A 26,110-nucleotide genomic window follows, 5' to 3' on the forward strand; every position below is an offset into this window, starting at 1 on the left:
TGAGTCCCTGGGGTCCCACATGAGCTGCCGTGCCCAGCCGTGCAGGAGCAGAGCTTTGGGATAGGTGCTGTCCCTGGAAGGTCACCATGTGGGTGCCTCCATCCTGGTGCAGATGGAACTGGGAGCTACTTCTGCTCACGCTTTAAGTGGTGGCTTCTCCCTGTCCTTGGCATGGTCCCGTCCACATCTATGGATGTGTTTGGTCACAGCTGGCACCATGGCAGGGCTCAGAGCTGCTCCTTGCTGCTCCCAAAAGATGCAATAAGGCCAAAGGGCCCGTCTGGTCTGGTGGCTTCCCAGGTCTCATGGAGCTTCTCTTTTGGTTTGGGCATGGAAGGACAAGGCTGGCTGTCCCCTGGTACCTCCCTCTGACCAGGGAGTGCTTCTCCCAGCCCTCCCTGTGTGGCTGAGGGGCAGCGTTGGGTGAGTTTCTCCTCCCCAGCCCTGGGTCTCTGTATTGCTGGAGGAGTCGAGCAGGGGCAGGGATCCAGAGATGCAGGGAGAGGGTGACTCACTCGAGGGTCATGCAGCAGAGCTGCAACTGGAAATAGAAGCCAGTTGTCCCAGTTCTCTCAGCCCAACCTCTTTCAAAAATGAAAAGTGAAAAAAATAAAGGAAAAAAAAAAAACCAACCAACCAAATGTCTCCAGGGATGTAAAAACCCTCTCCTAAGAGCAGGGGGAAGCCCTTGGACCAGCTAGGGAGGAGGAGAGAGAAGTAACTGTCTTCCAGGCTTTGCTCTGTGCACATTGCTCAGAGGAAAGCGGTTGTCTCGTTGTGCAAACGAGTTTTCTCCTCTGCCGGCAGTGTGTGGCCAGTCGACGGGCGGCGTGGAGGACGAGGGTGAGTCTCAGGCTGGCTGGATTGAGGGGGCAGCTATCTTGTTTTCGGTGATCATCGTGGTGCTGGTGACCGCTTTCAATGACTGGAGCAAGGAGAAGCAATTCCGGGGTCTCCAGAGCCGCATCGAGCAGGAGCAGAAGTTCACGGTCATCCGCAAAGGGCAGGTGATTCAGATCCCGGTGGCTGAGATTGTGGTGGGAGACATCGCACAGATCAAGTACGGTGAGTGGAGGCGGTGGTGGCTGGGGTCTGTCCTTCCACCTTGGTAGCCTGGTGGTTCCTCCTCTGCTTTGCCAGCCCTTTTGCCTCAGGGGGAAGCGTTGCTTCCTCCAGTTACTCTATTTTGCAGCATGCCGTGAGCGATGGGAGATGCTCCCATGCAGCTGATGGAGCTCCGCTCCCCTTGTCGCTTGCCAGCCTGGACCTGAGCTGGCAGATCGAAGCCAGGCTCTGCACACAACTTTGGGTTGCTTTAGCAACCTGCTGGTCTGAAAAATGATTAATTTTCCCAACCACATCCTTGGTGAACATTTCCTTAGCAAGGAGATGTAGCCCGTGGGCTAAACCAGGTCCTGCTCCTTGTTTACCTGAAGGTGCACTGATCCCATGCAATTCCCATCAGGAAGGAGATTCATCCAGCGTGTAGCATTCATTTTCACATGGGCTTTTTCCTTCCTCGGCAGGTGGAAGATGGGATCATGTAACGGTTTGGATGTATCGAGAGGCTTTGGGAAGGATGTGGTGTTGATTCAGTAAAACCAGATGGGGGAAGCACTGTCTGATTGAGCAAAAGTCCCTGCAACAAATGCTTTTGTATATCAGTGAAGATTTGGGAGCTATTGGGTGTCATCTTTTAATGCCCATCTGTCTTGTAATACCCATCTGTTGCTTCTCCTCCCTCTAGATTTGGTCTGAGGCTGAGTTTTGAGTCCTTTTGCTGACACATGCGTTCTCTTCCTGGGATGGAGCCGGCAGGACTGAGCTGCGGCTGTCTGGGCTGGGGATGACCCCCCTCGTTGCTCCTTTCCTAGGTGATCTCTTGCCAGCAGACGGGATCCTGATCCAGGGCAATGACCTGAAAATAGATGAGAGCTCGCTGACGGGGGAGTCAGACCAAGTCAAGAAGTCGCTGGATAAAGACCCCATGCTGCTGTCAGGTGAGGATCCTGGGCGGCTTTCGTGTGGTGGGTGCAGGGCTGTGGTGGCTTTGTACTGTGATGGAGAGATGGTTGCTCCCGGGTGCTGTGCCCCGGTGCTGGGCAGGAGGTGGGAACTGCATGCCAGTGTCCTGTCTCACTGTGGCCTCTTGCTGTGCCAGGTACCCATGTGATGGAGGGCTCCGGCAGGATGGTGGTGACTGCTGTGGGTATTAACTCCCAGACGGGCATCATCTTCACTCTCTTGGGTGCAGGAGAAGGAGATGAGGAAAAGAAGGTGAAGAAAGGTAAGGAGATCCACTGAACCTGTTTTTTCTCTCCTTTTGCCTTTCTCCCTTTCCTGGGAAGCATCCACCGGTTTGCAACAAGCTACGCCCACATCCATGGGATGCGGTTTGTGTGTTAGAGCCCGTGACCCAGGCAGGTACAGTGAGCTCGCAAGGCAGTGGGGGGCATCCGTCCCTCCCTGCTGCCCCTTCGCCCGCAGCGTGGGGATCGTGCTGCCTGAAGAAAACCCCCGTGCACCCAGACCTCTGCTCGCCACCTCTTTCAGACATGGCTCCAACTTTCTCTTCTCCAGCCGGCTGCAGCCTGGGGTAGCAGGGTAGGGGAGGTCGAGGCTCAGAGGGAAAAGCGGCTGATAGCGATGCCCCGTGGTGCTGGGGCACGATGGTCATTGCCTGCCCTGTGGTGGGAAGGTGAGTCCTGGTTGTCCGCAGGATGTCAGTAGCCCATCCAGAACCTTGAGGACTTTGAAGATCTCTGCTGGCATCCCCTGAGCTCCCTGGAGAGGATGGCAAGAGGGAGAGGAGGGGTTGTGTGCGAGGGGGTGGAGCGTGGGAGAGCAGCCAGGCAGGCTGAGGTGTTCCTGATCATGCTGGGACTCGAATGCATTCCTGCCTTGGCTCTCGCATCTGACTGCTTATTCCCCTGCGCTGTGCCAGCTCTGATACCAGCTTTAAAGCCAGCATCGGTACAAGCCAGGCTTGGGAAGCTCCTGCTCTCCCCCGTGTCCCCGCACCCCTGTTCAAGCAGGTCTGGGCTCACTGGAAGCGGGCGCGAGGTGTGAGGAGTTGGCAGGAGGGAGCTGCCGGCTGGCATCGCTGGCTGCACAGGCATCCCTGTGCCAGGAGCCCTTCCTGGGAGGCGATGCCAGGCGGGGAGAGGTTTGCTGGGCCGTTCCTGGCAGCCGTTTCAGCTCTGGGCCGCATGTGCGCTGGGTTGCTCCAGCTCTGCTCGGCTGGCTCTCATCGCCGGGGTTCGGCAGCTCGGGAGCTCCTGGGGTTTAGCTGCCTGCTTGGAGGTGGGAGTACAGGGTGAGACGTGGGAATGGCACTGCTGTTGGAGCTGAGCAGCAGCTCGCCAGGTGCCCAGGCACAGCGCTTGGTGTTTTTCCAACCTTCAAGCTGTCACTCAGCCCCGCAGCAAACCCAGCTCTGTGCCTTGCAGCCCTCGATTTGGGAGCAAAGTGAGGCAGGGGGTTTCACCGGCTCATCGCCCACTGTGGTGCTGGGGGGACGGTGGGGAGAAGGTGTATAAACCCCTTGTCACTCAAGGCTTGTTTAGACTGCTGCAGCCCTGTGCTTCCCCTGTTGTGGAGGCACGCTGGAGGACCCCTGTGCACTTTATGCCCACCGCAGCCATGGGGGCAGAGACCCCTGCTATGGCTATAGTGCTGCCCGTGGCAGGGGACAAGTCTGTGCCACCTGGGTGGATCCACTTGCACCCGGTGGCAGTGGGAGGGAGGTAGGGAGCACTGGTGCTCGGCATGTGCTGCACAGAGGTCAGGCTCTGCTGTATGGTTTCTTCTGCCTGAAGGTCTGAGATGCCACTGGCACCCTTTGAAGCAGTGGCAGGGGTTGTAGTGGGTGCTTTGCAGATGGGGAAGTCTGAAGCCTTGGGGACAGGGTGCCTGGGGGAGCCAGGATGCTCCAGAGCCTCCCCAGCGCCATGAGCCGTGGACCAAGGCATGCGTGGTGTCCGGAGGGTGACTGCAGGGTGCTGAGCCCTGCGCACAGATGCTGCTGGAGCGGTGCGTGGCCCCTCGGAGCAGGGCTGGCCCTGGGCCATCCTACCAGCTGGACGGTGAACGTGGGTCCACGTGCTCAGCCCTCCACCCTTTCTCTCTTTGAACAGGTAAAAAAACCGGAGCCCCCGAAAATCGCAACAAAGGTAACCAGCCTCTCCATCCTTTGAACCAGCACCACACTAACTACTGAGCATTCCTCCTTCCTTCCTTCCTTCCTTCTTCTCATCAGTCTGTGCTCTTTGCTGCTCCGGCGGGACTCTCGCCTCGTTGTCCTGGGAGAGGGTGCAACGGTCCCACAGCTGGTGGCCCTGGCACAGCAGCGCGGTGCCCTCCAGCATCCCACCGGGGGGCTGTGCGTACCTGGGATGGGGCTGGCCAGCTTCCTCAGGGCCACACTGACCCTGTGTGGGGCGAAGCCTTTGTGCAGGGAGGGCAGGGCTCTTCAGCAGCCTGGACCACTGGCAGAGCATCCCTTTCTTGGGGCAGACTTCATCCATGTTGACATGAGCTGCAGCTGTGGCCTGGTGGCTCTGAAGCCTTTGTGCCCGTCAGAAGCCATCCTTTTGCAGGGTTTATGTTTGGGCATAGCTGGGGGAGCGATGTGGGTCCCCTCCTGCTGTCTCTGGGATGAAACGTCCCAGAGGGCCTGGCCAATGTGATGGTTGCACCCTCTCCTCCCATGGCCTCGACTCCGTGAGCGTCTCCTCGCCAGTGTTTCTCACACTGTTCTTTGCAGGCTGTGGAGGAAGCCCATTTCTGCACCTCTCTCCACCTCTCTCTCTCTCTCTCTTTCTCTCTCCTCTCAGCAGTTTGAGTTTCCCTCCTTCCCGTCAGACTGTGTCCGGGTGCTTGTTTTGTCCGTGTCGGGTCTGTCGTAACCGTGGAGGTGTCCGATATAGAGCTGCCGTGAGCTCCGGGGTGTCTGGAGCCATTGAGCAGCAGCAGCCATGAGGGGACAGGTCCCGGGGCATCCGTGGGCAACCATGGGGCCACTGCTGGTTCCTCCAGCCCTGACGGCTGAGGAGGAGCCTCTTGGGGCAGTGGGGGGGGAGTCTCACTCTCTTCCCACCCCTCTCCAAAACTTCCAGCTGACTCGGGTCTCCCTGGTGCAGACCTTCAGCTGGACTAGACCAATTTTAGCAACTGAAAGCCTGGCTGTCTCGGGTCCTACAAACGTGATGGATGTCTCAGGGCTGGGATTCAAGGAGCTGGCTCATTCCTCTTCAATCTCCATCCAAATTTCTAACTGTCCCCTTCCATCTCACCCCCTCAGTCGCTCCCCTGGCAAATGATTCCTGCTGAGCTGCCCAGAGGGCACTGCAGAGGTAGCATTGGGAGGGAGTGGGGATGCTCAGCAGGGGACCAGTGGGACCGGAGCCTCTCTGGGGTCAGCCCAAAGTGCTCCCCATCTGCTGCAGCATGTAAAGCAGCCTGCAGTGGGGGCCAGATGAGACCTGCCTCCACCCCAAAGCCTGGCCAGAGGGTTTCTTGCAGTGCTGCCTTAGAGGTGTGGTCGGTGGCAGTGTCAGCTGTGAGGATCCTTTATCCGTGGGTCTGGGGTAGATGGCAGAAAACTGCCCCATAGAGAGGTGGCAGGGCCCCAGGACACGGGATTTCCATGTGCTCGGATGTGTGTGTCGTCGGGAATGGTTCTTGTTCTGGGTTTTCTCTTTCTCTCCCACCACCATCTTTCTCAGTGGTGTCCTACAGGTTTTCCTGGTCTCTCTGCTATTCACACGTGGTGTCTTATTTTGCCCTGGACTGTAGCTAAAACTCAGGATGGTGTGGCCTTAGAGATCCAGCCCCTGAAGAGCCAGGAAGGGGTGGAAAATGAGGAGAAGGAGAAGAAGAAGGTGAAGGTGCCCAAGAAGGAGAAGTCTGTGCTGCAAGGGAAGCTCACACGCCTGGCAGTCCAGATTGGGAAGGCGGGTGAGTGGTGGTGGCCCAGCTGCAGGTGGCACGGGGAGAAGGGGTTGTTCCCTTCCCCTGCGTCCCCTCACCTGCCGCTCTGCCCCTTCTTTCCCCAGGGCTGATCATGTCAGCCATCACGGTCATCATCTTGGTGCTCTACTTTGTGATCGACACGTTTGGGGTGCAGAGGCGGTCCTGGCTGGCAGAGTGCACCCCCATTTACATCCAGTACTTCGTCAAGTTCTTCATCATCGGTGTCACGGTGTTGGTGGTGGCTGTGCCTGAAGGGCTCCCACTGGCAGTCACCATCTCCCTGGCTTACTCCGTGAAGGTGAGACCGTGATGCAGTGAGGTCACTGGGGGCATGATGAGGAAAGTCAGGCTTTTGGCTCTGACCTTCCTGGTCATGGTGCCTGTTGCAGAAAATGATGAAGGACAACAACCTTGTGAGACACTTGGATGCGTGTGAGACCATGGGCAATGCCACTGCCATCTGCTCGGACAAGACGGGCACACTCACCATGAACCGCATGACTGTGGTGCAGGCCTACGTGGGGGACACCCACTACCGTCAGATCCCTGACCCTGAAGCCATCCTGCCCAAGATCCTGGACCTCATAGTCAATGGTGTTGCCATCAATTCAGCCTACACGTCCAAGATCCTGGTGAGTTGGAGAACCGCAACCTCATGTCCTCTGGCCTTCTCACCACTGGCCACCTCTGCAGCTCCTGTCCTACCGTTTTCAGGTTTGACATTGCTTTTCCTTTTCCTTTCTCCTTTCCAGCCACCTGAGAAGGAAGGAGGGCTACCCCGGCAAGTGGGGAACAAGACTGAGTGCGCCCTGCTGGGTTTTGTGCTGGACCTGAAGCAGGATTACCAGGCTGTGCGGAATGAGGTGCCGGAGGAGAAGCTCTACAAGGTCTACACCTTCAACTCTGTCCGCAAGTCCATGAGCACGGTGCTGAAGAACGGCAACGGCGGCTTCCGCATGTACAGCAAGGGAGCCTCTGAGATCATCCTCCGCAAGTAACCGTCCTCCTTTGCTACGCTGGTCCTCTCCCCATCCCATGGTCTTTAGGCTCTCGATGCACCATGGAGCTGTTTTGCGGGGCTGCAGGGTGAAGGGGAGTGCAGCCGCTGTGGAGTGGGGAGGTGGGTGTCGGGAGGTGCTGCTGGGGAGAGTGTTGAACTCTTAAAAGTGGCTTTGGTAAAGCTGTAGGGAGCTGTGGGTAGGTGGGATGCCCCTGGTTGGTAGATGGGGAACGTGGGTGACAGGGGGAGCAGATTGCTGAGCCAGCAGTGTGTGCCACCACTGGTATCCCTCACCCTCCATCCTGGTCCTGCATTAGGTGCACCAAGATCCTGGACAAGAACGGAGACCCCCGGGTGTTCAAGATGAAGGACCGGGATGAGATGGTGAAGAAGGTGATAGAGCCCATGGCCTGCCACGGGCTGCGGACCATCTGCCTGGCTTTCCGTGACTTCCCTGCTGATGCTGAGCCAGACTGGGACAGTGAGAATGAGATCCTGTCTGACCTGACCTGCATCGCTGTGGTTGGGATAGAGGACCCTGTGCGGCCAGAGGTACTGAACCCCAGCTCTGCCCTGGCTGTCCTCCACCCCAGCCCCATGCCTGCGCCAGGAGCCCCTTTCCCCGCTGCTCAGGACCACGAGCCCCTTACGAAAGCTCAAGCAGCCCCTCTGCATCCATCCCCAGAGTGCCCCATGCTACCAGCTCCTTGCTGCAGGCGGTTCTATCCCATACCTGGACAAAATGCCCTGGTAGCAGGGTGTTTCCACCCAGACTTTCCCCCACCAGCTGCTACCAGGGGTCTGTGCACCAGCCTGGCTGGTTCCACTCGCAGTTGAAAGGTGTATGACACCACCTAAGGGTGATGGAGGAGTGCTGGAGAGGGCCAGGGCTGATCCCCTGCAGCTTGCTGTCCCCCTCTGCCACGGGGGTGCTGGGCAGGCAGCTGGGCTAATGCAATCAGCCCTCTGATACCTGCCTCTTGATTACATTTTGGAGCTTGCCCCTGTGCTCCTGCCATGCTTACATATTTCCTGATTAGATGTTCAAGTATCTGGGTCTGGGAATTGCATTACAGATGCCCCGTCTGCGCCAGCTCTGGAGGCCGTTAATTCAATTTGCTAATTTCTCACTAATATCCTCTTCCCCCACCGCTCCATAATAGGTAAACCCATTAGTGCAGCATCGTGCCGCCGGGGTGGCGCGGGGGGAGCAGACAAAATGCCCATGTTTTGATGGATTGCCTGGCCATGCCTCGGCGCCCAGCACTGCAGCGTGATGAGGAGGAGGAGGCGGTGATGTTGCCTTCCCCTTGGGGCAGGGGCTGGAATATCTCATGCTGTCTGTGCCGGAGGAACCACTCTGGACACAACACACACGAGTCTGGCTGGAGCTGCGGTGGGCACAGGAGGCTGCAGTGGAGCAGCATCCAGCCGTGGCAGTGAGCATAGACAGGCATCCTCTCTGGTCCCTGGTAGCCCCCCCCCCCCCCCCCCCCCCCCCCCCCCCGTACCCCAAAGGATAAAGGGCTGAGCAGGTGCTGGAGGGGGAGTTTTCAGTTCAGTATCTCATCCCCAGCGTGAGTACTGAGCTGAGCTGTGGGTGGATGCAGGTTCCTGACCCCACTGGAGCCCTTTCTGGATCCTTTTAGGGAGGATGGAGAGGAGCTGCCTGGCTCCCAAGATACCCAGTGCAAACCCAAGCACTCTGCCTGTCTGCCCCCCACACTCTGTCCTTGTCCCCCAGGTGCCGGATGCCATCCTGAAGTGCCAGCGTGCGGGAATCACTGTCCGGATGGTGACAGGGGACAACATCAACACCGCCCGTGCCATTGCCACCAAGTGTGGCATCCTGCTGCCAGGGGAGGACTTCTTGTGCCTGGAGGGGAAGGAGTTCAACCGGCTCATCCGAAATGAGAAGGGAGAGGTGGGAGAGCAGCCCTGGGTCCTGCTGTGCAGTGGGTGTGGGTGGCCACCTCAGTGGGTGCTGAATCCTGCTGGGTTTTCTGGTCCCTTTGCTTGCTGGGACCCTCAGCCAATGCAGCCGCAGGGGTGTCCAGGTGCTTGGAGGTCCTGTTGGGGTGCACTCTCCGGTGGGGAAGAAGGTTTCTGGGGGTTCTCTTCCCTTTCTCACCTGTGTCTTGTCCTGCAGGTAGAACAGGAGCAGCTGGATAAGATCTGGCCCAAGCTGCGTGTGCTGGCCCGCTCCTCCCCGACGGATAAGCACACGCTTGTGAAAGGTGAGCACCGGCCAAGTGCCCCAGCTGCTGCCTCTCACCAAAGCAACTCATCCTGCTCTGCCAGGGTGCTTTTGCAGTCTAATTTGTGCTAAGAGCCTACCCTTGGGGCTTATTTCCTCTGAGCTGCTTGTCTCCATTTCAGGAATTATCGACAGCACCGTTGGTGACCAGAGGCAGGTGGTGGCCGTGACCGGGGACGGGACCAACGATGGCCCAGCTTTGAAGAAAGCCGATGTTGGGTTTGCCATGGTACGGCCGGGCAGTGGGTTTTCCCATGCTTGGTCATTCTCAACACTGAAATTATTTCTGGTTCTTTGAAACTCTTTTCCAAATCTACAGGATGTCTTAAAAAGAAACGTTCTTTGGAGGTTTGGTTTGATTCTCGTGAACTTTGTAGGACTGTTAGCAAAAGATTTGATGGGAAGCAATCATCTGAGAGCCTGGCTTAGGGCTGGGCTCCTCCACCCCGTGTGGAGGGACCGTGTCAAGCTGAAGGTGACACAGTGCTTGCAGAGCACCCAGAGCAGGGACCTGCTTGGCCCCAGTTTCTGAGCTGTGATGTCCAGGAGAGCCGTGGGAGCCCAGTAACTCAGCATGACTTGGTTTATCCCAGCAGTTCACCCAGGCCTGTAAAGGGCAGCCCAGGCTCCAAGCACGGTGCTGGCACTGACTTGGGGAGTTTATTTATGGTGAAGAACTCTGATCTCCTGGTTTGCTTCTTTTCGTTGCCCTGTCTAAAAGAAGCAAGGAAATAAACCTGTCAGTTTTAACGGGTTTCCTGTGAATTGTTTAAGTTTGGGTATGTGGGCAGGAGCCAGCTCCTGGGTAGAGCCTTATGAGGGAGCTTTGAGCAAATGAGAAATTTCTTGGGAGGAGATGTTTTTGGGAAGGTGTTAAATATCCAAGTGCAATTCTGGAGCCTTTAGGATGAAGAGCAGGAGGCAGTCTGTTTTCTCTTGGGGACCATACAGTGGGGCTCTCTGCCCCCTGTGCAGGATCAGACCCTGGCCAGGCACTGGGGTTTGGTGGGGGCTGCGTACCAGGGCTGCGCATCCCTTGGGTACCCAGGGAGGGGGAGCAAACAGCACATGGATAGCTCCGTCCAGCTGCCTCTGAAGTTCATCCCCTGGGGGTTCCCACCTGAGACCAGTCTTGCAGATCTCAAGAGAGCTCCTGGAAAGCACCAGGGAACTAGCTGGTTAAGGGCATCACTTCGGTGCCTCGAATCGCTGCAAAGCGAGCGCCTCTGTGTGCCAGCAGTGAGAAACGCAGTGAGCCCGGCTTCTGTAGAGCCAGCTGGCCTTCTGAGATGCTGCAGGTGACTTTGGGGAGGCTGCAGGCAGCCTAGCTCGCTGCGGGGCTGCCGTCCACCCCGCACTGGACAGAAGGCACTGGCATTTCAGGCTGCTGAGCAATCTCTCATTTGGGGATCACAACCCTCACTTGCAGCAGAGATGCCCAGCCAGGGCTGCCCGTGTTCCCGTGGCGTGAGGAGGAAGCCATGCTTGTAAGCTGTTATCCAGCTTTGCTGTGGTGGCCCTGTCTGGGCTATGCACGGCGACAGGCTGAAAAGCTGCGCTGACTCAGAGCCCCGCTCTGGAGCTGAGCCGGTGTCTGTCCTTGAAGGCATCGCTGCTTTGGAGCCTCCGCGCTCGGGTGTGTTGGCACAGCCGCAGCAGGACTCACTGTCAAACACAGGACTGGCACCAGCTCCTCTGGCTCTGGTGGATTTTTTTTCTCGGGGCTCGTTCTGGGAAGAAGCAGAGCTGGGCAGATAGCGAGCATGGAGCTTGCTCCATGACTCACCCCATCGCTTTCTCCCTTGTCCTTAAGGGCATTGCAGGCACGGATGTGGCAAAGGAGGCTTCGGACATCATCCTGACGGATGACAACTTCACCAGCATCGTCAAGGCGGTGATGTGGGGACGTAATGTCTATGACAGCATCTCCAAGTTCCTGCAGTTCCAGCTGACTGTTAACATCGTGGCTGTCATCGTGGCCTTCACGGGTGCCTGCATCACGCAGGTACGGGGCCGCTGGGCATGGCAGGAGAGCAGAGGCTCCTGCAAAACAAGAAGTGAAAAGAGGGTGGTTTCGGTGGTGTGACGTGTTGTGTCCCCTCTCTCTGCAGGACTCTCCCCTGAAGGCTGTCCAGATGCTGTGGGTGAACCTGATCATGGACACCTTTGCCTCTTTAGCCCTGGCCACGGAGCCCCCGTCCGAGTCCCTGCTGCTGCGCAAGCCGTACGGCCGCAACAAGCCACTCATCTCCCGCACCATGATGAAGAACATCCTGGGGCACGCGGTGTACCAGCTAACAATCATTTTCACGCTGCTTTTTGCGGGTGAGTTTTGAGGCACCAAGAAATAGTGTGGGAAGAGGAAAGGGGCAGAGTCCCAGCCCTGCCTCACCAAGCCACCTTTCCTCACCAGTGTGGGCGACCCTTGTCCTCAGCTGTCACTCAGTAACCTCATGTTGGCCGGGACAGCCCATTTAATAATGGATGGGAAGTGGAGGGATGATAAGGAGAGGATGTTTAACTCTTGGACTCGCCGTGTGCAGAGAGTTTTAGCCAGGGAAGCAGCTTTTCAATGTTTTTTAAGGAAATAAGGGTTCAGTGGGGCTAGTGGCGGGGATTCCAGCTGGGCAAAGGGATCTTCAGCAAGAACCTGGGATCCTAATTCCACCTTCACCAGCACAGAGCAGAAGTAAGAAGCAGGATCTCATCTTCTCTTCTCTGCCCTTCCCCATCCCCTCCCCAAACCCCCTTGTCTGCTCAGGGGAGAAGTTTTTTGACATCGACAGTGGCCGGAATGCCCCGCTCCACTCCCCACCCACTGAACACTACACCATCGTCTTCAACACCTTTGTCATGATGCAGTTGTTCAACGAGATCAATGCACGCAAGATCCATGGGGAGAGGAACGTCTTTGAATCAATCTACCGTAACCCTATCTTCTGCACAGTGGTGCTGGGGACGTTCGCAGCTCAGGTGAAGCTGTGGGAGCTGCATGGGAATATGATGGTGGGGCTGGGAGGGGACCATGCCACAGGCAGGACCTGTGTCTGCTGCAGTCACTGGCCACAGCGCTCTTCTGTCCCCTTATTCTTCAGCAGCTTCTTGGTGACATAAAACCTGAATATTGGGGTCTAGGGTGTGTTGGAAGGTGTCAGGGCTGGCCAGGTGGCACGCCTCTGATGTCCTGTTACTAGCCTAGAAGTGATGTCCTTGCTGCTCTTGTGATCCCAGCGAGGGGGGGAAAGATGTATGGCCCTAGGGGACCTTTTCACCCCATGACTATGCTGTACAGCCCTTGGCACTCCCCAGTGCGTGACTTGTTCTCTCCTGTGCTGTAGATCATCATTGTGGAGTTTGGTGGGAAGCCGTTCAGCTGCTCTGGGCTCACCCTGAGCCAGTGGTTCTGGTGTATTTTTATCGGAGTGGGAGAGCTCCTCTGGGGCCAGGTAAGAGCCAGTTTGAGAAACATACCAAGTGCCTCCGTGCCACGGCACGCTTGCAGCCCAGCTCACCTTTCCCTTCCCCCTGCCTTGCTGCCCTTTTTCTCGCCACTATTTATTCAAGGCATCTTTGGAAGAGGGTGATGCTCCATCCCAGTACTATACCGGCAGTGAGGAGAGGAGGTTGCTAATTTACTCCTTGTTCCCACCCTGCTTGCAGTGGGGCACATCCAGCGGCGGCATGTCTGCACTGCATCCTGGCATCTCTCGGCTGAGTCCTGGCAGCACACTGCTCCCCCTGGGCTGAGGCTGCCCATGGTGGGCTCCATGCTGCCATAGCCTCCAGGCTAAGGAGCTGCTCTCTCCCTGTCTCTCCCCAGCTGATCTGCACTGTCCCAACCAGCCACCTGAAGTTCTTGAAGGAAGCTGGGCATGGCATCACCAAGGAGGAGATTCCAGAGGAGGAGCTGCCTGAAGATGTGGATGAGATTGACCATGCTGAAATGGAGCTGCGGCGTGGGCAGATCTTGTGGTTCAGGGGTCTCAACAGGATACAGACACAGGTACTGTGGGGCAGCAGGTGCTGTGGGGCTCTTCCTTCTCTCTCTCTTTCTTTCTTTTTCTTTCTCTCCAGGGGCTCTGTCTGGAAAGAGGTAACGGCTGCTGCTTGAAGGATGCCATCACCTCCGGGGCTAGACTTCTCCCACCGCCTGTGCCTTTCTGGGTCTGCCCTGGTTGGGGAACCAGGACAGCCTGGCTTTTGGGACAGCTCGGGGTGGGGGGGAGGCACGGGTCTGTTCTGCTGCAGAGGACGGTGTCCTGCAGCCTGAGGCCAGGCTGGTCTGCAGGAGGCTGGATGTACTGCTGATGGGCACCTCGTGCAGCAGAGGGGGGTGCTCGGAAGCTGCAGGGTGGCCACGGAGCCACCCGGGCTCTTAGAGTTGTGCAGTGAGTGGGTCAGCATTGAAACTGCTCTTGGTCGCTGCTGGGATGCTGCTTCCAGCGGGGAATGTGCCCAGGAGGGACCTGCCTGTACGAGACCCTCTCCAGTCTCGCTCCTCTGCTGCTTTCCGTCCTTCCCAATGGCTCTTTGGCCAAGGGCTCTTGTCACCCTTCCCTGCCAGCTCTCTGGGCTCCTCGCCTGGAGCTTTTGGCCCCACAGCACAGAAGGAGAGGAGACTCTGTCTGTTAATATGGGTTTTATATCAGCTGTTTCTCCCTGACTCAGTTTTTCCTGAAAGGGTGGGGTTTTTCCCCAGACTGCTGGTGGGCAGGGCAGGGAGCATTCCCTGCAGCAAAGTCGGTGTCCCTCATCTTTCCTCAAAACCTGGGCAGAGCTGCCCTGTGGAGGAAGGCTGTAGATCCCCAGTGGCCCCTGGCACGCAGGGCTGCTGTGTTACCTTTCGTTCCTCTTCCTCCGGCCCTTTGGTAAATACAAATAACCAAAACAGCCCAGGCGCAGGGACTGGAGCGAGCACAGCAGCTGCGTCATGCCATGTTAACTTTGCTTCTCCTCTGTGAGATGTTGCCTTGGTGGTTTCAAGGTGAGGTTCAGCCTTGATTCCCTGCCCCTCGTGAGTGGTGAGGGGCAGCTGGGCTCTTTGGGGGGCCCAGGGCAGTGCTGGTCGCTGGCACTGCAGGGGGCTGAGCTGTTGGCTCGTTCTGGTTCGTTCACATGAAAGATGGGCTGGGAGCACTGGGCTGTTTCGGAAGCAGTCCAGATGTGTTGGAGGCCTGGTAGATATGAACGGCTGCAATACCGGCAGCCAGATGTGCTGCTGGGGCTGAACCTGGAGCCTCTGAGGTATCTGCCAGCAGCTGTGGTGGGCCTGGGCTGAAACAAGCTCTGGCTCTTGCAATGTGAAAAGAGCTCCTGGATGCTGGCACATCCTGGAGTCTCTTTAGCAATTCCTTTCCTGGCTGTGGTGCATTGTGCAGAGCAGCCAGCAGGTCCAACTGGAGCGTCTTGGGGCTTCTATCCTGATTCAGTGTGTCTTAAGTGGGAGCACAGGGGTTTTCCCCATGGGCCAGCACTGGGGAAAAGAGGGTCCCTCTGTGGAGGGAGAACCGACTGGGTAAGGAGCGAAGCATGTGTAAAATACCTCCATGGTGAGCTAGAGCTGCACGTGGGTCTGGAGGAGGTGTCCCTTCCCCAGAAGCGGTGCAGGCAAGCTGGGGTGGTGCAGGGCTGTGTGCTCTGCCAAGCAGGCTGGCTGGCACAGGGCTGGGGACAGTCCAGCTGCAAAGTGTCTGGGAAGCCACGGTGGCACCTGGATGTTGCTTGGTCCCTCTGGCCTCAGCGTGCATCCACAGAGCAACTGTGGCCTGCCACCAAGGGTGCCTCATTGCTGCATCCCTGCCCACCCCTACCAGCTCTGCTTCCGAGTCCTGTGCAGAGCCGTGAGCCAGGGGGAGAGGCTGAAACATCTTCCAGCATGGCCAGCTACTGTGGGAGCTGCGGGCACATGGTGTGTCCCAGGATTTGGCCCCTCAGTTGTACATCCCATGGGGCTGAGGGACCAGAAACGCTTTCCCAGTGCAGTTTTCTGGACCACCAGCTGCCAGCTCGCACCTCTGCCCACCCTCTCTCTTTCTGTGCTCCTCCTGCAGATTGTCAGGATAACCCAAGGTGTTTCCTCTGTCGCTCCCTCCCACCACAGTCTCTTTCTCGGTGGTGGGATAAACACTGCCCCTCTCATGCCTGCCGAGAGCGGGGTGGAGGCTGGAAGCCGACCTCTCCTCTGCTCCCAGAAACACCAGCCAAATGTGGTGTGGGTTTACGGGGGCGGGGGGGGCTTTCTCCTCCGTCCTCCTTCTTCCTTCCTCTCCCTGCTCCCCTCCATCCCCAACCCCTCTCCCTGTCTCTGGCCAGGGCGATGCTATCTCACTCTCTGGTTCTTTGCAGATGGACGTAGTTTACACATTCCAGACCGGCGCCTCCTCTTTGCAGGGAGCCCTCAGGAGACAGCCTTCCATCGTGAGCCAGCACCACGATGTAAAAAATGTTTCTAGCCCAACCCATGTAGCTCTTTCCTCCGTCAATTCCACTCCCACCACTTCTGCTGTTGCTGCTGCTGCTGCATCTCCTCCTGCGGGCAGTGAGTGATAGTCTATTACAATGCATGACTTCTAATAACCACAGAGAGCACCTGCACCAACCTAACCCAGCCTGTTCTCTCTCCCTCTAAACCTTGACTCACACACTGATTTCCAAAATGAAGGATGGGGCGGGAGAACGTTTAAAATATTAGGTTTTATGCTGTTGCCTCTTGTAACAAGTTTACGATACTTTCTGGTCCTTCTCCCCACCATTCCTTGTTGCTTCCTCAGTTTTTTTTTACCTCTTCTCCTCCTTTGCAGGACTGACGTATGAGTCCACCCTCTGAGGGGTGCAAAAATTGGCGGTTCTTGTTAAAAGAACTGTGTGTTCATGAGCAACTAAAAGCATTGCTGTGAAAAGGGCACAGCGCGCCCAAAAGCTGCCGTTTCCTTCCACTGTGGCTCTGCCCAGCCCCAGGAGGGCAGGGATGGGCAGAGGCATTGCTTTACCAAAGCTGTAAATCTGTTTGGAGGCAGAGTGGCTGCTCAGACCTTCCCACAACAGTTTGTGTGCCGTTGGGATCAGCTGAGCCACGGTAACGGGCTGCCTGTATGATCTGTGCCTCTTGCACACCTGTGAGAAGGGGTGTTTGCTTCTGCCTTGGTTGGGAGGCTGGAGAGGGTGTGAGAGCAGCCGGTTACTGGGGCTCAGCTGGCCGGTGGTGACGCAGCGGAGCTGCTCGGAGCCACTCACCTGCAGCTCAGCCTGTTGGGAAGCCAGCAGCCTCCCCTGTCCTGCCTGTGAACTTGCATGCCGTGCGAGACAAAGCTGAGTGAAGCCCACGCACGTAAGCGTGCCCTTTGCTGCCCTGGAGCTCTGCGGGGATGGCACAGGGCTCCGCTGGTCCCCCCTCAAAAGCCAGAGTATTGCTGCCCGTTGCAGCAGCTCGGCAGCGCCCAGCTTGTTCTGCACACGCTGGTTCTCAGTGTCTGCAGGAACACACAACTCCCTGCATGCAAACGGAGATGGAGACCGTGGCCCTGCTGAACATCAGTGGCAAAGCTGGATCCTGGATCTGGCTGTGGGTTTCCAGAGCCCTCTCTGATGCAGTGCCCCTCTCCGTGTTCATTGTGAGCTGTGTTCAGAGCCTTGTGAGCACGTAAGCGTGAATTCTCTCTGCAGGGCTGTGCCAGGCTATGAGTAGGTAGTGTATCTTTCCCGGATAATTGGCTTTTTTATTGCACAGTCATTTTCCGTGTTCTCTTCATATTAAAGAAATACCCTTGGTGACTTTCTGAATAGCTTTCAGTCTCCACTGTTTATGCACTGTGGGAGAGAAGAGAGAATTTCTGATAATTTTGTTTTCTCTCTATTTAGCTGACACTGATGCTTGAATTTTGTTTTGTTTAACCCCAGTGATTCTGAAGCAGCGCAGCTGCCTTCTGTTCCCGACTGCATCTGTGCACCACCAAGACTTTCTAATCAGAAGAAAACCTGCTTAGAGGGGTCTCAGGGTAGTGGGCTTGGGTGGTCAAGACCAAAAAGCAGGGGCTTTTTTTGCAGTCTGTGGATTAATGTTCTCCCCAATTTGCAGCAAGGGGATAGATAACTTGGATAGCTTGTGCCCTTCCAGGCAGCAAACAACTTTACCAGAAGCTAACCCAGGTCACTAAGTCTTCCCTCTGTTTTCTGCCTAGATTTCTCTTGTTTCCGTCTGCTGCTTCCCTTCCCTCTCTCTCTCTCTCTCAAAGCTCCACTTCCCTCCATACAGATTAATGGTGTCCCTCTGTCTTCCACTGCACTTCTGTGGGATGAGTTCTCCAGGGCTGGACCTTGGCAGCCCCGGCTGCTGTGCCCCTGTTGGGGTGGTGGAGGAAAGGGAGGTCTCAGGAATGACCCTCAGGAGATGGTTTGCAGAGCTAAACTGGTTTCCCTTGGGGGTTTTGCCCCGGTCTGAGTGAGCTGGACGATGCAAGCCCTGGGGTCAGTGATGGAGGTGATGCTGGCTTCATGCAGAAGGTGTAAATTCCACCTCCGTGGGAGCAATGGTGTTTGCCCAGCACATTGTGGTGCTGCAGCGATGGTGTGAAATGAGAATAAATTCCAAGCTTGGAGGTTATGCAGGTTATGAAGGTTTCAGGTGGAGAGCAAGCCTGACCATGGGCAGGGGGGAGGTGGGTTTTCAGCTTGGTCAGGGAGGATTTAATTTTTGTTTGCACTGCCTGGCTCGTTCAAAACACATTTCCTTGCTGTTAAGTTCCTTTGACAAGGGAACAGCTGAATTAATTTCACAGCAGTTGCTGACAGAGGTGGTTAAATCAAAGTAAGAAAATCTGAGGAAAACCAGCAGAAGCTTAGTGATGGAGCTGGAGGCAGTGATGTGGTTAGATAGTCTGGACTCAGCAATGCTTGAGGTGGTGGGGCAGGGAGGGCTTCTGTGAAGCTACTCCTACCTCTGAGCTTGTACTAGACTGACCACCTGGTTGCTTGGGCAATCACCTAGGTTCTTGTTAGCTTGTCCAAGTTGATTACAGTTGGTTTATTTGGTTTTATGAACTGCATTTTAGGGGTCGGTGTTTTTGTCAGTGCTTGCAGTTGTTGTTCTCAAGATGCTGATGGTGACATTATCAGTCTTGGTAGAAGGTGGCCGGCTTGGTGGTCTCCCTTGTCCTGTGCATTCACACTAAACACCGAATTTATCCAGGATCTTACTGTGGTCATTAGTGCAGCAAGCACAGCTCTGAATTTCTGTTCCCAGCTACATAAACTTTCCATTTTTGCAGGCCAGCTGGTGCTCCAGCATCATGGGGGGGGTACTTGGCCCACGCTCATCTTCTCATGAGTGTCTGTCATCCAGCTCGCGTGTGTGTGCCGGTCCGTGTGTGCATGCAAGAGCTGGCTTGTTTGTTTCTAGCTGGGATGTGCTGAGCCTGTGCCAGGGGGATGCCACATTGCTGCCCTATGTGGTGTAGCACCATCTTTCTGAGCCAGATGGAGAGCGGACTCAGAAGGGCATCCCTCACGAGAGGGGAACCCTGGAACATCTTGCAGGTAAAATCTCCAGGGTTCCAGGCATGAAACTCTTCTTTGAGTAACTTCTCTGGTCTGGTTGTGTGAGTGCTGTTTGTGCTGAGACCAAAGATCTCTAGGAGGCTCTCACTGGCTGTGCTGGTTGGTGACTTCCCTCCTTGCCTGTCCATGTACCAGACCGAGGTGGACAGTTTAACCTGGCTCATCTCACCAGGAACAGGGGTGTCGTCTCCATTCACCCACCAGATCTGCAGTCCATTCGCAAAGAAGTGGCAGAACACACACCTATCTTTATTTGCCTCATCAGCTTGCAAGGGGATTATCCACATCATTCTCCCTCCAGCAGCTCTGCATTCTCTCCACTCCCTCAGCCGGCAGCTGAATGGTGGGGAGGCTCTCCAGGGTGTAGCATAGGGATGCTACGGAGGAGCACCCCTTTGGTGGGATCTGTGGCTCTCCTCCCCTTCTTGCCCCAGCTTCAGTCCACAGGGATGCCATGGGAGGTGGGGACTGGGTTCCTCAGGTGTTGGGAGCAGGTGAAGGTAGCTTGTGAGTAGCAATGCTGCTTCCACAGGGCAGGAGACAGAGCAGGACAACTGGCAGTGCTTGGGGGAGGTGTTACCGACTTCCCTGCTGCACCCACCATTGCTGAACAGTCTCACAGTGGTCTGGAGGTATTTGCTTTGGAGAGAGGGTGAGCAGATCTGGTCCCAGACAAACCCTGCTTAACAGAGCAAAGACTTCTGTTGCTTTCATAAAGCACCCACGAGCTTGTGCAAGATGCTTGGTCCCTGCTGACAAGTTCTGTCAGTAGCTTCCCCCTCTATAAAGGGAAGAGACGGCCCAGTTCCCAGGTGGCTGGGAAGGTGCCACAAGCCAGGAGGGTGCTGGTTGTGACCTGCTGCAGCAGGATGGGGGGATCTCTAGAAGGAGGCAACTTGCTGGCTCTGGCCCGCAAGAGTCAGCGGGGAGAGCATCACTGTAAGACAGTGGAGCAACCAGAGGGATGCTTTGGAGGGCATTGTGTGGGGGATAGCAGTAAAAGGCAAAGGTGTATGATTTCTCCTGGTCCTCTACAACTTGGGAGACCTTCAGCTGCCCTGTTTGCTGTTTCTGCTTTAAAAGCCCACGCACTGCATTGCTCTCCTTCAGTTTATGCCTTCTGATATCTTTTGAGTGATTGTAGCCCAGAGTCATCTCCAAGAGCTGGAGCACTCTGCTGCACCCAAGGTGCACATGTTGGTTGTCTCACGCATGCCAGCGTCTGCCCTGGGGTGGAGAGGTCTGCTGCAGCCCCCGGCACTGCACCTCCTTGCGCCTTCGTTCGCTGGATCTGACACTTGTCACCCACCCAACCGAGTAACTGCAACTGGGCTGCGAGGCGGGGTGAGAGCTGGAAGAGTTCGAGGCTGGATTTCCAGAGGAATTGGAGGGAGCAGTGAATCTGCTGCTAGCCACCATCTGGGCTTGTTTTCAGACTTCTCCCTTCGAGTGCAACGGAGGGAGCAGAGCCATACCCTGGTTGTCCAAACTGGGCTCTGGATCTCCTGCTTGTAATATGTTGAGCCTGGCTTTCGGCAGTGCTGACAGCCTATGGGTTTCACAGGATTAGTGCGTGGCCAGGCTTTCTAGCAAAAGTTTGAGATTGGTTTGGTTGGTTTTTTGTGCAGAGCATCCAAAACAATCGCTACCTTTGGAAACCGCTGTGTTGTCTCCAGTATGTTGGTGTAGGGAAGGATCCAGAGCTCCAGCCCGGGATCCAGGCAGCAGCCATGTGGGGGAAACTTGCACAGATCTGGCTTCCTTCTTGCATGTTTAGCTGGGTCTGGTTTTACTGGTCATGGCATCCACTTGGACCTCCTGCTTCACAAGGGCTTGAAAAGTTTGTGTCAACATTTTAAAGCCCATTCCTTTCTATAGGTCTAGAAATGAGCTAGAACACACACACACATCACTCCCACAGTAGAGTTTTTTTGCCTTGAAGTGAACCCGCTGTTTGTCTAACCCACCTCTTTTTTGAGTTGTAGTTCCACTTTTTTGTCCTCGTTTATATACACAGATACGCGTGTGCACACATAATGACAACTAATGCATTTTGGCTTCCGTTCATTTGAAGTGATCTGTTATTTTGAGTTTTTTTGTGTCTTTTCTTGCAGCTTCTGAAGTTGCCCCATAGTCGGTTGATTCCCCATCACACTCCTAGTGCCTGAGTCTGATCCATGTTGGCCCTCCTAGTTCACCATAGATCTCTCATTTTGACTTAGCTGTCTGTTCAGTGGTGGTGACTTGTTGTTGTTGTTGTGCTTTTTGGTTTATTGTGTCTGTATTATTTATTTTTACTTTCTCCTGGGAGCTCTGGCCTCTCATAGCTGTTACTAACCCCTCTTTTATTTATCCCCCATGCTGCTCGCCTCCCGGCAGATCAAAGTGGTGAATGCGTTCCGTAGCTCCTTGTACGAAGGCCTCGAGAAACCCGAATCCAGAAGCTCCATCCATAACTTCATGACTCACCCAGAGTTCATCCTGGAGGAAGACGAGCCTCGAACACCATTCCTTGACGGCGCTGAAGACGACCCTGAGACTGATGGACTCAAAAAGCGAGGTGGGGGTAGCCTGGGTGGATCTACATCCCTCAACAGAAATAACAATGCAGTGGACAGCGATCAAGCTGAGGTCACCGTCCCGGAGCCCGAAAGCCCCTTACACAGCTTGGAGACATCAGTTTGACCTTAGAACTTCGAACCCCCCCTCCTCCTCCACCTTCGCCCCTCGCCCTGTGTGATATTGGCACCAGTAACTGATCACACACTGCGGTCACTTCGTGTCAAACTGCTCATACGTATATCATTTTGGTGTTTTGTTTTGGGGTTTTTTTGTGGTTTTTTTTTTTGTTGTTGTTGTTATTGTTTTTACCATTATTTAGCAGTGGGAACCAGAGTACCACGATGCTGGGTGTCGGGAGAGAGGCTAAGCCAAAATTGTGCATCTCCATCCCTAATTTTCAGTGGTACTCACCCAAGTGAAGCAGCCAGGTTATCTCCTCTCCAAGAGTTGGGCTCCATGTGTCTGTTGGAGGTTTTCACTTTGAAAAATGCATGTTCAAAGAAAGTTCAAATTGTAGTCTTACATGCACGCTCTCAGCCTGAGGGCTGGGATGCACTTGTGACTTTTTTTTTTTCCACTTGTGGTTTTTAGGGTTTTATTCTAATGTTGGGGTTTGTTCTTTGCTTGTGGGATTTGCCCCCAGTAACTTCACAGTGGGAAGTGGGGGAGTTAGCACTCTAGTGCGAAAATTTAAAAATAAACAAAAAAAAAAACCCCAGCCAGGGGGAAGGTGTTTACTCACAGGTTGATAGATACAGGGATGTACACCAGTCTTCCACCTTGAAAAATGGTACCTAGCCTTTACAGTTCCTCCTCTGTGTGTGCACACACACTTTTCTCTCTCTGTTTCCAAAGCAGCAATTGGTAGACAAGGAACGAAGGTGACTTGGCTGTAGCCTTGCTGGATGTAGGATTCTGATTTTTCTACGAAGTGAGGTGGCGGTGAACTGGCAGTGGAAGGGTGGTGAAGAAAAACTCCATGGCTGTGAGAAACAGGGCTCCTTCCTGGGGAGTCTTGAGTTGCATCTCTTCTGCTCTTGAACAGCTGTGAAACTTTTGGCAAGAGCCTTGCAAAGTTTTAACGGCTCCTGCCATCAAGAGCAGAGGGATTTTTGCCCGTGCTGGCTTGTCTGTGCTGTTGGGTTAAATAATCCATCAGCCTTGAGTACAAGCTCCAGTTAACTGCTGAGGAACCCCAGAGGATGCTCTTAGCCGTGCCCACCAGATCTGTGCATCGCTGCCAAAGCGTTAGCAGGCTCAACAGAGAACAAGCATGGGGATACGGAGAGTACAGTGGGTCAGCTCCTAGATCCTGGAAGGGATGAGTCAGGTTGTCTCTGTAGCCCGTGGGAAGAAGGCTCTATGGCCGACGGGAGAACTTTTGATTTCCATAGCACTTCTGTAGCTGGTTTGCCAGTGGAGGCAATTCCTTGCAGAGGTAGCAGGTTGGTTGGTTTGCTGCAGGTCTTCCAGGGAAGGTGCCGCATGGAGGCTTTGCCTCACTTGCTACTTTTTTGGAAGGTCATCTCTTCACCTTGTCTTCTGCCTCACCTCGGTCTCTTGTAACCATTCAGTGAGAGTCCCATTTTGTCAGAGCAGAAGCCCGAGGTGTCCTGGGCAAGTTGGCTCTGAACTGAGCCTCTTGTGAAGCCGTGAGACTGAGCGGGAGGCAGGAGTTTGCTTTGCTTGGGCTTAGTTTCTTCCCTGTGGGCTCTTGCTGGTGGCCCCCTGGTTACTGGCCCCAGGCAGGCAGGGCTGGAGGAAGCTCTGCTGCCTTCTCTCCTTCATCCTGTTCGGCTTGGTTGGAAGCAGAGAGAACCTGGTTGTAACTGGCTGTACAATGTCATCAGCTTTGCCCAGCCTCCATCCCTGGAAGCAGAGAGGTTTTTAGCGAGAGGATGGGCTGGCTGGTTTCTTCTTTTCTTTCCTTTTAAGAACGCACAGCAGAATCTCCCGTGCCTTCTCCGAGCACTGCCTGCAGCACCACCTGCCACGTGAGGCCCCAGTACTTTGCCAAGAAATAAGTGTTCCTTAAACGACAACACAAACCAAGTGTCTTTGTTTTGTTTCCAGCCCAGAACCAACTCGTCCCTTCCTTGGGGTGGGAGGACGGAAGGACGAGGTTGCCCCATTCCTGCCCCAGGTAGCTGAGGAAAGGTCCTTCTCCCAGGTCTCCTGCCTCGGTGCTGGCAAAAAGGGGGTGAAGGCTGGGCTCCGTACACTGCCAAAAGCAAGAAGAAATTGCCACCACTGCCCATCTCAATTGCAAATTTAGTGTCAAACCCCTTCCCCCCCCCCCCCCCACCCGCACAGACAAACCCATCGCTACCCTCCCCATTCCTTCTTCACGCGAGCTGAAAAAATACCTTGGGCAGGACCGGGGAGGTGTGGGGGGTGTTTTCCTGGGTTATACACAAGTGGTGACAGGAAAGACAACAGGGGTGGTTGTGGGGTTTGGTTCTGTACTAAAGGTGACATTGCTTAAAAGATCACTTTTTCTATTTTAAATACTTGCAAAAAAAAAAAAAAAAGGATGAAAATATGGTGTTCTTATAAGCTTACATAAATATTTATTAAATATTTTGGGGGGACACACACCGATTTTTCTTTTGATATTTTTTCAATACCTCAGACCTGTTTTAAAAGAAAAAAAAAAAAAAAAGACTTAAACCAACAAAAAGCCAACTTTGGAGGCTCTCAAAGTCACTCCCAGAAATCCGTGACTGGCAGGTTGCCACAAGGGTCTGGTTGTTCTTTAGTTGATATATTTTTGTTGTTCTAGTTTCCATATTAGGAGGGGGAGAAATAATTATATATAAATATTATGCAAAAAATATAGTTTTCTTTAGATCAGAAACTGATATTTTTACGTCAGCCATATGTATTTTGTTTAAAGAAAAAAAATAAATAAATCTTGAGTCCCGCGTCTGCCACGGCGCGTGACTGTGTGACGGCAGTTCAAAGTGACAGGTAATTAATTCAGTGTATCAGCGATCGGATGCCAGTCGGCTTCCTTTTCTCTGAGCAGCCATCTTTATACTAGATGTTAGTTGGATGACACAAATGTTTTTTTATATAAATTATGTTGGTATGGCTGGTTGCTTAAAGTATAAACGTTTATTGTGCATACATCTTTCCTGTAAAGTTTTTTTTGGTTTTGTTTTGTTTTTTTTTTCTATTTAGTTTCAGTGATATACTGGCAGCAGATGACTATTGGGTTAAGTTATTGAGGACATTACAAAAAAAAAAAAAGAGTTGGGGGAGATTGGTGCTCTACGCTGAAAGGCATGGTCAGCAGCACGAACTTCTGGGGACTCTCTGCAACATGCCTTGAAAAAGGGGGAGTTTTGGTGGGTTGGGTTTTTTTTATTATTTTTTGCTTTGTTTGAACTGCCACGAGTGTGCACGGGGGAGAGTGCCATGCCAGACAGGAACCGAAGTCATACCCTGTGATACATGTTAACTTGCCTTGGAATGCTTTGTTATTAAAACACTCTGAACATAATTTTGCATCCAGTTCTTAATAACAGTAGGGTCTCTGGTGGTGGTGGTGGTGGTTTTCTGTTAAATAAATTGGCGGATTGGTACCAAAGACATTACACCACGTCCTGTGTGCATTGCTGAACAGGCATTTTTAGGCATTTGCATTATGTGATAAGGTTTCCTTTGATTTGCACAGGGGTTATACTTAATTTTCAAAGGTTTTGTGCAATAAGCTTTGAGGAAATTTTTGAAACAATCTCAAGAAGGAAAAAAACTAAACCAAATTTTAGCATGGGCAGCCTTTGGCTTTCCCCAGTCGAGAAGTAGGCATCCTGTAGTGCTCAGCCCCTTCAGAAATGCTTCTCGGGGGTGACATGATGTTGGGGTGAATGGAAAAGCCCCATCCCAGATCCAGGGAGGGCATCTCCAGGATGCCATTGCCAACTCCTGTTGCCCTCCATGACTGCAGGGACCAAGCACCTCAAAGAAGAGTCCCTGCAAGCTTTTGTACCTCCCGGGGGAAGGACACATGTACCTGCCTGCCATTGCTTCTCGCTGCTCCGTCCAGCTCCTACAAGTTTATCAACCCGTGGAGCATGCAACCTGTAAAATGTTCTCCTGCAAACCCAGCTCTCCCTGGTGGCTGCAGCGACGTTGGGGTGCCGTTCTCCTGGTCCTGCCCCAAACAGCAAGGCTGTGGGGCGACGCCGGCGTGTTTCTTGGCACCTGGCTGTTTCTCTCCAGCATCTCTCTGCCAAGACTCTTCCCCTGCCACCAAGACTGGCTGATTTCTGGCTGTCCTGCCTCTGATATCTTCCTGCTCAACAAACCCCACAATTTTCATCCAGCAAAGCCCATGACTAAAACTGCCTTTAGTTTATTTCCTCCCCTTAAATAAATATATATATATATACAGTATTAAATCAACATTTACGTGTGTGTATATATATTTATCCAATGCTCTCACAACAAAACTTTCTTTTGACGAGGGCACGCAGATCTGAGTTTTTCTTTTCCAGTAACTAAGTATAATAAGCACTGGTATTTTTGTATAAAAACAGAAAAATACAAAACAAAAGACTGAATATTATGTGGTATGCATGACATTTAAAAAAAAAATGGTGGTTTCAAAGCAATATGTACCCTGGTGTGTTTGCCATATCCTAGAGTCCAGCTTAAAGTGCACCTGATCTGTATTGCATTTTGATATTAATCTCTATGTACAATGTTTTGCATGTAATTTATATGGTTCTTGGGAGAAAAAAAATTTTGAATTAATTGTC

General features: G+C 54.0%; 1 protein-coding gene across 5 annotated transcripts in view; it reads left to right on the forward strand.

The window, feature by feature from the left end:
- Nucleotides 1–24,849, forward strand: part of ATP2B4 (ATPase plasma membrane Ca2+ transporting 4) — a 51,785-nt gene extending 26,936 nt beyond the window's left edge. For 3 of the 5 annotated variants that reach the window (XM_080367724.1, XM_080367725.1, XM_080367726.1), the window contains exons 4-21: nt 808–1,065; nt 1,875–2,000; nt 2,162–2,287; nt 4,137–4,172; nt 5,797–5,958; nt 6,057–6,271; nt 6,363–6,605; nt 6,726–6,967; nt 7,291–7,525; nt 8,718–8,897; nt 9,123–9,210; nt 9,353–9,459; nt 11,044–11,235; nt 11,342–11,555; nt 11,992–12,203; nt 12,569–12,676; nt 13,051–13,233; nt 21,162–24,849. In XM_080367724.1, coding sequence (XP_080223850.1) covers nt 808–1,065; nt 1,875–2,000; nt 2,162–2,287; nt 4,137–4,172; nt 5,797–5,958; nt 6,057–6,271; nt 6,363–6,605; nt 6,726–6,967; nt 7,291–7,525; nt 8,718–8,897; nt 9,123–9,210; nt 9,353–9,459; nt 11,044–11,235; nt 11,342–11,555; nt 11,992–12,203; nt 12,569–12,676; nt 13,051–13,233; nt 21,162–21,467 — 3,233 coding nt within the window. In that variant the 3' untranslated portion in view covers nt 21,468–24,849. Of the gene's footprint in view, nt 1–807; nt 1,066–1,874; nt 2,001–2,161; nt 2,288–4,136; nt 4,173–5,796; nt 5,959–6,056; nt 6,272–6,362; nt 6,606–6,725; nt 6,968–7,290; nt 7,526–8,717; nt 8,898–9,122; nt 9,211–9,352; nt 9,460–11,043; nt 11,236–11,341; nt 11,556–11,991; nt 12,204–12,568; nt 12,677–13,050; nt 13,234–15,575; nt 15,769–21,161 lie in introns of all 5 variants that reach the window. The other 2 variants (XM_080367728.1, XM_080367727.1) reach the window with 2 other exon arrangements.
- Nucleotides 24,850–26,110: the final 1,261 nt, after the last annotated feature.

The sequence above is a fragment of the Falco punctatus genome (assembly GCF_963210335.1).
Source record: "Falco punctatus genome assembly, chromosome: 17".
Lineage (NCBI taxonomy): Eukaryota > Metazoa > Chordata > Aves > Falconiformes > Falconidae > Falco > Falco punctatus.